The 12,754-nt window shown below is 35.7% G+C and overlaps 3 protein-coding genes across 3 annotated transcripts; 1 reads left to right on the top strand and 2 right to left on the bottom strand.

Moving 5' to 3' along the window:
• Positions 1–277: 277 nt before the first annotated feature.
• LOC104241222 (vacuolar-sorting receptor 6-like) lies at positions 278–5,435 on the top strand. Its single transcript, XM_009796142.2, has 12 exons — positions 278–799; positions 1,803–2,495; positions 2,590–2,678; positions 2,796–2,865; positions 3,017–3,100; positions 3,200–3,276; positions 3,400–3,481; positions 4,090–4,172; positions 4,260–4,323; positions 4,436–4,564; positions 4,721–4,824; positions 4,930–5,435. Exons 1-12 carry the CDS (start codon positions 499–501, stop codon positions 5,047–5,049), a joined length of 1,896 nt encoding a protein of 631 aa, XP_009794444.1. The 5' UTR covers positions 278–498; the 3' UTR covers positions 5,050–5,435.
• A 2,820-nt stretch (positions 5,436–8,255) lies between these two features.
• On the bottom strand, positions 8,256–9,263 carry LOC104241224 (uncharacterized). Its single transcript, XM_009796144.1, has one exon. The coding sequence runs from the start codon at positions 9,261–9,263 to the stop codon at positions 8,256–8,258; it is 1,008 nt and encodes a 335-aa protein (XP_009794446.1).
• Positions 9,264–10,671: 1,408 nt separating this feature from the next.
• On the bottom strand, positions 10,672–12,539 carry LOC104241223 (uncharacterized). The gene is made up of 3 exons (XM_009796143.2): positions 11,771–12,539; positions 10,995–11,678; positions 10,672–10,952 (listed from the first exon to the last, which is right to left on the bottom strand). Exons 1-3 carry the CDS (start codon positions 12,537–12,539, stop codon positions 10,672–10,674), a joined length of 1,734 nt encoding a protein of 577 aa, XP_009794445.2.
• Positions 12,540–12,754: the final 215 nt, after the last annotated feature.

The raw sequence follows: 12,754 nt of genomic DNA, 5'->3' as shown, positions 1-12,754 counted from the left end.
TTAACACCATAAATTCGTAAACTTGGTGTAAATCAAATTAATCACGAAAATTGGGAGTAGTAATAACTAATTACTCCCCTAGAAAGGATACATATCCTCTTCCCCAAAAATCATACTAATAAAATCAAATAAATATGTTAAATGTCAGTTGGGAAATGGAGCAGTTGCCATCGTGGTAGTTCCTGAGACTACTTCCCACCACCTTCCACCCGGAAAAGTCTTTCGTTTCTTCTACGTCATACATACAAATTAAAGAACTAAACTAAGTATTCAAGAAGAAGATACACACAATAACTCCAAAGTCGTCTTCTTCTTCTTCTTCTTCTTCTGTCTCAGAGTCTTCTCTTGACTCTTTCTACACCCCATGTAATGCAACTATCTGGTTTTTTCTCCTCTTTCCACCTCTTCAACTTATATCCGCAACCCCAGAAAATTAAAAAAGCCAGTAGCAAGTAGTACTACTAAATAATTATTTTTGTACCTTTTCACCCTGCAAACATGGCTGCTCTCTTTTTCCTAGTAGTTGTTTTACCTTTTTTCTTGATATTATCGAATGTTGTTGTAATTGAGGCAACATTTATAGTAGAAAAAAACAGTATAAGTGTTCTATCACCTTATTCAATGCACTCAAAGCATGATGCTTCTATTGGTAATTTTGGTGTACCTGATTATGGAGGTTCTTTGGTTGGAACTGTTGTTTATCCTAAGAAAGATTCCAATGGTTGCTCTTCCTTTGATGGTGATAAGCCCTTCAAATCCCAGGCTCATCGTCCTAATTTTCTTCTTCTTGATCGCGGAGGTAACCTTTTTAAATTTCTGATATGTAATTTTTACTTAAAAGTTTGATTTTGATTTGATGTAGTGTTGCCCACTATCGTTTTTCTTTGCTTTTGAGGGATTCTTGAAACTATATATGAGATGATGCACCTGAAGATCAGTGAAATTAAAGGACATTAAAAAAAAGATTATTCCTTTTGGATTCTTACTGCTAGCATCAAACTGTTGTGTTAGTATGTATAATGCAGATAAAGGAATTTAATTGTCCTTTGTTATAGTCTTAATTCACTTATGCATACCAACATCCCATATTTTTCTTCTTGTTCTTTTCTTCTTCTGTGATTATATTTTTTAAATGATTTATACCATACTCTTCCATGAATTTTATCCATCCAAAAACAGGTACTCCATTTTCCCTTTCTGGCTTTTGCACAATTAGTAGGGTCGAGAGTGAGAGCATAGGTGATAAAAAATTTAGTTTTTTTTTTCACTCCCAAGTCTCAAACAAAAGAAAAAGAAATTTATTGGTAGACGAGAAGAGAAGAATTCAACTAACACCAACAGAACTTTTGAAAGAGTGACATATTTTAAGATTGGCTTCCAAGTCTTAGAGACTTTTGCAGGTATTTCTTTAGTTGTTGAGACTTGACATTTTTTTAAGTTTTGCTTCTACGTTTAGTCTCAGAGACTTATGAGTTGTTTAACTGTTTCTTGGAGTTAAAGGAAGTTTCTGAATCTATTTATTTAGTTTAGCAGCCACTACTAACTGTTTGGATATTCATTTCTTTATGCATAATTTACTAGAAAGTTTGGATATAGATACAACAACACGCCATATCTAGATATGCCTAGTGAAGAAGTATATAGCACTTTGGTCAGTTGTTGACCAATGGAAAGCATGGGAGAAAGATGCACAAATGACAAAGGGCTAAAAAAGAAGGACGATGTAATTTCATATATATTGAAATGGTATCCATATCTAGATATTCTTTAAACATTTAAACAAACTGTCTTTTCTTTTCCAGACTGCTATTTTGCTTTGAAGGTTTGGAATGGGCAACAAGCTGGAGCTGCTGCAGTTCTAGTGGCTGATAGCATAGATGAGCCTCTTATAACTATGGATTCTCCTGAAGAAAGCACGGACGCTGATGGATACATTGACAAGATTGGAATCCCCTCAGCTTTAATTGGAAAATCCTTTGGCGACACATTAAAAGAAGCTCTGAAGAAGGGAGAGGAAGTTGTGATCAAAATGGATTGGACAGAGTCCATGCCGCACCCTGATCAGCGTGTCGAGTATGAGCTGTGGACTAATAGCAACGATGAGTGTGGGGTTCGCTGTGACGAGCAAATGAATTTCATTAAGAGCTTCAAGGGACATGCGCAGATACTTGAAAAGGGCGGTTACACTATGTTCACGCCTCACTATATTACTTGGTACTGTCCTGAAGCATTCATTCTTAGTAGTCAGTGCAAATCTCAGTGCATAAATCACGGGAGATATTGCGCTCCTGATCCTGAGCAGGACTTTGGGGAGGGGTACCAAGGGAAGGACATTGTCTTTGAGAACTTGAGGCAGCTCTGTGTGCATAGAGTTGCAAATGAGAGTAACCGTTCTTGGGTTTGGTGGGATTATGTGACGGATTTCCATATCAGATGTTCAATGAAGCAAAAGAGATACAGCAAAGAATGTGCTGAGGAGGTCATGAAATCACTCGGTATTTTTCCTTCAAGTAGATGTTTTCGGTTGCTACTGATATTTCCTACTATTCTCTTAGTTACTTATTCTTTGAGTTTTATTCGATTCGTCAGATTTACCTGTTGAGAAGATAAAGAAATGCATGGGTGATCCAGAGGCTAATGTAGAAAATACAGTGCTAAAGACTGAGCAAGATCTCCAGGTCTCTTCCTTCTAAAGATCTCTAATCATTTCTTATTCTTATATTGGTGACATTGTGTCTATGTTATCAAGAATATGTTACATAAAAACTTAACTTTTCTTTTGATTCCCTTGATAGGTCGGCCGAGGACCTCGTGGTGATGTGACAATCTTACCAACAATGGTCGTCAATGATGTTCAATATCGAGGTATGACGTTGATGTAGCAAAATAAGGCCCAATGTAAACTAACTAATTGTTAGCTATTCTATGATAATTCTTTCCAGGGATATATTATTCTCTGTGGATCTCTTTATCTCACGCTTTGAGTACTCAAATTCTTTTTTACTGTTTCTTTAAGGAAAATTGGAGAGGGCTGCTGTTTTGAAGGCCATATGTGCTGGATTTAAGGAAACAACTGAACCTTCGATATGTTTAAGCGGAGGTTTGACACTGTTTCATTCTTCATGATCTTGACTACCGAGCATATTGTGTTCAATGATCGGAATATGCTAAATTGTTGCTTATACTCGATGTATAATAGATCTTGAAACAAATGAGTGCCTTGAAAGGAATGGTGGCTGTTGGCGGGATCCAAAATCTAACGTAACTGCCTGCAAGGTATAGCAAATAATGCTCTCTGAATCCTTAAAAAATGATTGCCTTCGCGAAAAACTATTGTGTTATATATAACAACTTTTAACATGAGACTCATGCTTGCGCCTTGATCTACTTATTTTAAAGGACACTTTTAGAGGAAGAGTTTGTGAGTGCCCTTCGGTGAACGGCGTTCAGTATAAAGGAGATGGATACACATCTTGTGAAGGTAAGAAAGTGTTGCTTCTTGTTCTTTAGTTATATGTAGAGGTTGAAAACAAGTTAATTCACTCCTGGAGTATTACTTCACTTGTTTACTTGATGTGAACATATATACTAGAATTTAGTTTTAACTTTTTCTTCTCCGGTAAACTTTGCAAGATTAGCTAAATAGAAACATATAGATGCCCATTTGCTGTTCCAGATAGCAAAACCAAAGTGGCTTTCTCCGTATTTAATGTTCAATTTACAGGCTATGTTGCTCGGATCCTCCAAATATGTGGCTGCACCCCTGTCGGATCCTCCAAAATATGTGCCTTTTTTGGAGGATCCGAGCAACATTCCTTACAGGTCCTTTCTTGGTTTAGGAAGTTACCCCTCATCTCATCAAAATATTTCTTACTGAATTATTTCACTCCAGAATTACATCCCCACTTGAAATACTTTTAAGAGCTCAATCTTTCTTTTTGAGTCGTACTAGCAGTCCTCTTGCTAGGAGTTACTAGTGGCATACGGAATTCTAGACAGATAATTGGCTTATTGAGTTGCTAGTCGCTCTTGAAATTTAGACAGCTAAATTATTTTTCCCCATCTAACTGGCTTGCTATCAACTGACAGCCGTTGGACCTGGAAGGTGTACGGTAAACAATGGAGGATGCTGGTCAGAAACCAGAAATGGGGAAACATTCTCAGCATGCTCAGTTCAGTAAAATCATTACTTTCTTGAATCTGTATTTCGTGAAAGATTCAACCATTATATGTGCTTAAATTTGTTTGCTGCGAAGCAGGAGGCAGATCCATCAGGCTGTAAGTGTCCATTTGGTTTTCAAGGGGATGGCCATAAATGTGAAGGTATTTCACACTCCTCTTAGATCCTTTCACGAGAGCTATATATTTCTCTTGTTCTTTTCACATTTTTTAGAGTGCTGATATCACATATCCGTTCTTTTCAATTTTATTCCAGACATAGATGAATGCAAAGCAGGATTTGCTTGTCAGTGTGATGGCTGTAGCTGTAAGAACACATGGGGCGGATACGATTGCAAGTGTAAAGGAAATCAACTGTACATAATGGAGCATGATACTTGTATAGGTAACAAAAAGTTGATTCAGTACTATTAGCAAATGTTGTTCAACTTTTATGTTAGCAGAACTCTGATTTGAAATGTATAATGTCCTACTTCCCTTAAAAATGCCATTTCTTGAAAATATGGACTTAAACTCTTTCACCTTGTTCCTCATTGTACAGAAAGGCACTCATCAAAGGTTGGACGGGTCCTTATATTCTCTATCCTAGCCATTGCAGTGGGTGCTGGAGTAGCTTGTTACATTTTTTACAAATATAGACTTCGGGTAAGCATATCGAGTAGTCACCTGCAGTTTTTTCCCTTTTTTACAATAATGTAATTTTGTCGAATAGTCATGCTCTTTATTCTAACTATTCTTAAATTTATCTAGTCATACATGGACTCGGAGATTATGGCTATTATGTCACAGTACATGCCTCTTGATAACAACCATCAGAATCAGGTTGTTGTCCATCACGAAACTGAACCTCTGCGACAGAGCTCAGTATGAAGAATGTCGACTAGTGCAAACGTATGATTTTCAGTTCTTCTCTTGGGACCCTTTTTGAAATCATGGATCTTGAAGAAGCAGGAGCACAAAGAGTCACATTTAGAAAAAAACTACAACGAGATGCTCGTTTGCCAACTGTTTGAGTCCATAAAATTGGTTTCCCTCTTTCTTTTTCTTTTATGGGTAACGTGGTTTCCCTTTCTGTATATAGAGTTCTGAGATGTAAATGGAGGCTTCATCTGTGCAAAAGGATACATAGAACGACATACACTTGCAAAAAGGAACACAAGGCCTTTTACATTGTCCAGAGTATACTATTTATGTCTTGTACCTAGTAATTGCTATACCATTTAGTAATTCTGCCTATATGGTGTCGCTAGAAGGAACATAAGTATCCAGCAGCTGAAATGCTGAATCCATCTTGGTTATAAATTAGAAATCTGATGCATTTTGCATCGGTTCCGCTCTAGGCATAAGGGCCATAATGACCAGACGTCTCCTTCCAATAGTTTGTTTCGCGCAAGTATGTATGTATGTACGTACGTAAGTACGTATGTATGTATGTGTATATATATATATATATATATATATATATATATATATATATATATATATATATATTAAAAGCATGAACCTCTTAAGTTAAAAGTTGAATTACTAAAATGCCCTTCTTATTTGCCTAAATATTCTACTTCTAAAAATATTTTAAAAAAAAAAACGTTTTGATTAAAGTGGCTTTTCTAAAAGTTGTGTTTATTCTTATTAACAACTAAGCTTTCTTTCAAAAATAGTTTTAACCATTGGATTTCAAAAGGTTTTGTTCAACCATTGTCTCTAGAAAAAACCTAACTACCTCACTTAGGGTGCATTCAACTATCCGCACCCATTCAGATTGTTCCACTTCTAATTGAAAAAATTATATTATAAAAGCCACAAAACTTATATAGTGAAGTGATCCGTAAGCTTATGAGTTTTTCTTTTGTTCTAGATTATAAAACAAATGAAGTTGTTCTTTTGGCTCATGTCAAATTTTATTAAAGAATAATGTGTGAATTCCCATTCTTATGAAGTGAAGGCTCGTGATGTCGAGACAAAGGAATGCACATACCTTATTTATTGGACTGAAGTTCCAGACTCATTTTACTAATGGTTTTGCAAAATGTCATGTCGATCATGCGTCGTTAGTATATTTGCCAAGTTGACTATGAAGAAGCAAACTCCCCCAGGTTTATGGGGTTGTGGTACTAATGTTTCAAACATATGTTCTCCTTTCATATTTTTATTCTTTGATCTTTTAATTCTTTTCTTCATACTATGAAAAAAAACCCAAATAAAACAAGTGTCACTTGGCCTCTGCATTACTGGAGATGGAATTAGATGGCAATGTCTATTGATATTTCAGAGACTAAACTTGGCTTACTTTAGCACCAGTTAACCACCAAAGGTAGTGTTAGAGCGGTATGCACAACTCTATTGTTAACTAGAGAGTCTTGAGTTCAAGCTATAGTTAGCATGCCTTATTTGTTTATCAGACGTTCTTCTTAATTTAACCATCTCTAATATTCTCAATAATTTATCAAAATTTGATTTAATATTTATCCAATGTAATTTTTTTCCTTATAACTATTTACTCAAAGTCACCCCATTAATCCTAGCTAAAAGTCATTATTAAATTAAAGTCTAAAGAAACGAACGGTTACATTATATCAAAATCTAAAATTCTCCATTTGCTAATACATTCATACAACAATGCCTCTTACATTTTTTTAATATTCTCATTTGGGTTTACTGCCTCTCATCATATCTTTAAATACTCCCATTTTTATTATCTTCTATTTCCTCCTCCAATTTTGATGTATATATATGTGCACTTAAGTAGATTTGATTCTTCTTCTGATGACCAATCTTTTATTCCACTCATCAATCAAATATTAAGAAATATTTTTTACAATAATATCTTTCATAAAAAGTAATTAACTATGACATATCAAACACACAAGTGATGGATTTATTATTTTATCTTTATGCACATTAAGTCATCTTGAATTATGGTTGTTCTACTCGATAATTTTGATTTTTTTATATTTGGACTTCAGTAGTGAGCGACACTGCTTTTTATTTTTTCCATTTCCCTCATAGTCGATTGATAGAGTATTTTGCTTTCTTTTTTCCTTTCTTTGAGTTGCTTATTTTCAGTTAAAACATATACATTCATAGTATTTGCTTTGTAACAATTATATTCAATGCAACTATTGGCTATTCAGTTGTTCTAATAAAATGATTTGGTACAAAGCTATTTATTCTAATTTTTATTATAGGTTTTTGTGACCTAAACAAACAACATGTAAGTTTTTTTAAAAAAATAATAATAATATTTAATTTCCTACCGTTTAAAAATTCTATGCTTCTTAATATCTTTAGTGTGATGATAATTTGATATATGAATGAGATCTATCTATATTTATAATTTGATCAATATTTGAATTGATTACTTTTATACGTCCAAAAGAAGCATTTTCTTTCTAGCAAAAAGTTAATCATTTTAATAGATATTTTATTTAAGTTTAGATATTATTGAGTTAAATGAGTTACTTTATGTTTAAAGTGGAATATTTTTCACAAATCCATAAATGTTTTCACACGATGTTAAAATAATAAAAAAGTTGATTTTATCTCAATCTAACTGGACTTAAATTGGTGCTATGATTATAACATATTCACTTTACTTTCAACAACTACTTGCAAGTATCCCATATATATGTCGAGTTAACAATATATTAATTTTCTTAAGAAGTTATCTCACATAGAGAATCAAAATAATTAAACTAGGATTTTGAGATTAATAGTGGCGATGAAAATAATTGAATAATGTTAAACATTTTCTAATCCAGTTAACCTCATTTTATTGTGGATTGAACTAATAATTTATATGGGTAGCTTCATTAGAGGTTAATGATCTAATGGAGGAAGATGAAAAAAGCAGATAACATCTCAACTCTCAAGCTTACATTCCCCAGATTTTCACATTGCATTTTTTTTTACTTTTTCATAAATTTTTTTATCTTCTATCTTTCTTATTCTTTTTTTTTTGGTAATTAAATTTTTTATTAATCACCAAAATATTTACAAGTAATGAACCATAGCACGACTACATCACAGTCTGCTATCTAACTATGCAACTACAAAAAAAATACTTTCTACTAGAACTAACTAACTACAAACTGCCGAACCATTTCTTTAATTCTAGTAGGTGCACGGATATGACACACATATGCAATTTCCCTCACCAATTGTTCTGCACTCCTTGATCTCTCTTCAAATCTGTGTTGATTCCTTTCGATCCATATTGTATGCACCCATTCTGTATATGTCATCTTGAATACCTGAGCTTTCTGTGATTTACCCTTTGTTTTTTGAATGATCCATTTCTCCAGTTGTTCCCATTTTGTTGTTCTGAAGCTAGGAACCTTCATCCATTTTAGTACCCCTTCCCAGACTTTGACAGAATAAGGACACTCCATGAAGATATGATTTCTCGTTTCACCTTGACTATTGCACAGCTTGCATTCATGATCCACATTTACAGCCCAGGAAGCAATTCTATCCACAGTCAGAAGTCTGCCCTGCATCTGTAGCCATACTATAAATTGCGCTTTTGGCCGAGCATTATTTCCAAATCTCAATGTTTTCCATGAAATTTTCTCATTGTTCCCCATTAACTGAAGATATATCTGCTTAATCAAACTACCAACAGTGTTGTATTGAATCAGTGGCAATGTATCTCTTGCCTCGAACAATTTCCTTACCATCCATCCAGCCTGTTGAGGAATAGCCATTAGACAAAATTGTTGATTCTTGATATAGTATGCATGCAGCCATCTGATCCATAGTCTATCACACTTATGTTCAATATCCCAACTAGCTTTAGTTATTGCAGCTCTATTCCATAATCGCATGTTTATCAAGCCTAGACCACCCACTGACTTTGGTGTGCAAACCTTCTCCCAAGCTAGTAGAGCTTTTCTAGTGATTGTGTTTGTGCCCGACCACAGATAGCTTCGACAATAGGCCTCAATTGTATTTAGCACTTTTGAGGGGATAGCAAACAATTGGGACCAGTAGGCTTGGATACTAAAGAGAACAGTTTGAATTAGTTGAGCTCTACCTGCATATGACAGCTTCTTGGCAGTCCAAGAGGTGATTCTAGCCACCATCTTGTTAATTAATGGTTACCACTGGATTAATGCGATCTTTTTTGTAGCTAAAGGTATTCCCAGATATCTGAAGGGGAGTTCTCCTTTGAGGAATCCTAAAAACTTTAGGATTTGATCCTGCACACCTTGAGCCACCCCTCCAAAATAAATGGAGCTCTTTTCTTTGTTGGCTTGAAGACCTGATGCTTCTGAGAATTCTTTGAAACATCTATGTAGAGTAGCCACAGATTCAGCATCTCCTCTAGAGGATAGTAATAAGTCATCTGCAAAAGACAAGTGAGTCAGAGCTAGTTTAGAACATTTTGGGTGGTACTTGAATTCTTTGCTTCCTTTCACAGCATTGAGGTTCCTACTAAGATATTCCATGGCAATTGCAAAGAGAAATGGGGAGATTGGGTCTCCCTGCCTGAGTCCCTTAGCTGCATTAAAGGGAGTTGTAGGTTCTCCATTCACCATAATAGAATAGTTCACTGTCTTAACACACTCCATGATCCATTTAGTAAACTTCCTAGGAAAACCTAGCTCATCTAGGACTTGCTCCAGATACACCCATTCCACTAAGTCATAGGCCTTTTGGAGGTCTATTTTTATCATGCACCTAGGAGACACATTTTTCCTTGTATAGGACTTCACCAGCTCTTGAGCAAGAAATATGTTATCAGATATCTTCCTTCCTGGAATGAATCCAGTTTGAGCCTCACACACAACTAATGCAATGACTTTTTGGAGTCTTGATACAAGAACTTTAGAGATGATTTTGTAGAGCATTGTACAGCAAGCAATTGGCCTGTACACCTTCACAGTTGCTGGATGATCATTCTTAGGAATTAAAGTGACAGAAGTACAGTTGATGGATCTATTCATCTTGCTGCTTTCAAAGAATTTCTTTACTACTTTTATGATCTCAGGACCAACAGTTTTCCATGCCTTTGTAAAAGTAGGCATTATACCCATCCAACCCAGGGGACTTATCATTTCCAATTGCTTCTAATCCTTCAGCTATCTCTTGATCAGTAACTGGAGCACACAGCAAAATTTGTTGCTCATGATTAAGTTTAGGTCTCTTACTCATTGTAATCTTGTTGACAGCTTTGAGGGTACTATTAGAGGTCCCCATCAGTCCTTTATAAAATGACACAATTTCCTCTTTTAGTCCATTTGTATCAGATAGCAGCTGACCACCTTGTAGGGACTTGAGATCCTTGATTTGTTTCCTGTGACATCTTTCTTTCATGGCTGCAGCAAAGTAATTAGAGTTTGAATCACCTAATTGTATCCATTGTGCTCTAGATTTTTGCCTTAGTATGCTTTCTTCAATCAGGCTCCATTTCTCTAACTGCATTAGAGTTTCTTTCTCCTTTATCACAAGAGTATCATCATAGTTTGCTCCCATTGATGCCTGAATTTTTTAAAGGTCCTCTCTTGCCCTGTCAATCTTCTCTGTAGTTGCCTGAAATTCTCTTTGGTTCAGTTGTCTGAAGGCTGATCTCATTGCCTTCAACTTATTCCAAACATTCTGCATAAGGTCACTATCCAATTTCTTCTTCCAGTGTGCCTCCACTATCTCCAAAAATTGTGCATGTTCTCCCCATATATTGAAGAACCTGAAAGGAGCTTTGATTTTTTGGTTCACAGTGTGTAAAGTCAACAGCATAAGTGCATGATCAGATATGTTAGGTAGATCATATTCTAACACAATATGACCTCAGTTCATCACCCAGTCATGATTACCAAAAGCCCTGTCTATTTTACTACTTACTCTCTCAACTCCTTGCTGCTTATTTGACCAGGTATAGTAGTCACCTTTCCATTGTAGTTCACTTAGTAAGGTGTAATTAATACGGTCTGTAAACTCTTTAACCTCATTAAAAGTCACATGATGGTAGCTCCTTCTATCTCCAGTTGTTAGGATTGCATTAAAATCTCCACAGACTAACCATGGACAGTTAGTACTATTTGATATATCTTGCAAACTGGTCCACAAACTTCTCATTTCTTCCACAGTGTTAAAGCCATAAACAATAGTCAGAACACATTGTAGTTTATTAGAGGTGTCTCTAACTTCACAATGTATTAACTGAGCTTCCACCTTCAGGGCATTTATAGTATATTCACATTGATCCCACATCAACCAGATTTTTCCATTTACTGCAGCAGAGTAGTTATTTACTATCCCCCAGTTTGAAGCAATATTTGTAGCTATTTTTAAACTTCTATGTTGCTTAACCCTGGTTTCCAGCAGGCCCAGGAGTTTGATATTTTTTATCCTTATATACTTCTTTAGCTCTTTTTGTTTATACACTTTATTCACACCCCTAATATTCCATATAAGCCAAGTCATTGAGCAGTGATCAATCCACCTGGTTCTGGTGGTTCTACTTGTTTTGTTCTCAGCACCTCTCTTTGTTTTTGTCCCTACATTCTCATTCTTTGCTTTACTCAACATAACAACACTCAATTGTGGGAATTGATCAAATTCAGCTCTGGGCTAGGAACCTGCTCCTTACCTTTAGAGGTATTCTTTGACACTTCAACTGGTGTTGTTACTTTGCTGTGTGCTCCATTGTCCTGTTGTTGCAGCATTTTCATACCTTCATTAGCTTTAGGTTGAGTGACTTCAACATGGACTAGTTGCTTTGTATCTGCCAGTTGGCTCGTAGATGAAACATCTTTGGGCTTCCATTCCTGGACCACTTTCTTCTGCTCTCCTCTTCTTCTATTCTGTATTGGTCTTCCTTGCTGCTCAGGTTGCTTATTGCAAATGTGCCTTATAGTTAGACATTGAGTGCAGAATTGAGGTTTCCATTCAAATACCACCTCCTGCTGAAATTTCTTTCCATTTGGCTCCATAACCACAATTGTGTCAGGGAGTGGCTTTGATACATTAACTTCAATTAACATTCTAGCATATGAAATCCTTGTTTGTTTAGTCGTACACTCATCAGCAAATAATGGCTTCCCCAATGCACTTGCTATTCTGCCCAGTGATCCACAACCCCAACAACTCATAGGTAATTTGGGAAATTTCACCCACAATGGAATCTCTGTCATAAACTCTTGACTGAAATCAAATGCAGGAGTCCATGGTTTCAAGATAATTGGTCGATTTCTAATAGAGTACGGCCCAGAAAATAGAATTTCATTCATATCTTTTGTATTATGAAATCGAACCACATAATACCCCTCCCCATGCAAAAACAGATCTGGCATAGTTATAGAGTTCCACATTTGAGAAATGTACCTATGCATGACTGAATATCCTGGTGTTTCCCCCATCACATAGACAATGAGGGTATTTTTTCACTTCTCCGCTTCTTTTTCCACATCACTCTTCTCAAGCTGGACTATAGTCTCCCTATTAACAATTTGAGGTGGAAAGTAGCTTAGGGTCATATCATTCTCTGCAGCTCTGTTTCCAGCAAACAAGATGTTCCACTTTGTCTTCACATCCTCATCCTTTCCTTCATTTGTTTCCTTATTTGCCTCCTGAT

Source organism: Nicotiana sylvestris, chromosome 2 (genome assembly GCF_000393655.2).
Source record: "Nicotiana sylvestris chromosome 2, ASM39365v2, whole genome shotgun sequence".
Taxonomy (NCBI): Eukaryota; Viridiplantae; Streptophyta; class Magnoliopsida; order Solanales; family Solanaceae; genus Nicotiana; species Nicotiana sylvestris.
The sequence above is the reverse complement of the archived record's forward strand: the minus strand, read 5'-3'. Positions and strand labels throughout refer to the sequence as shown.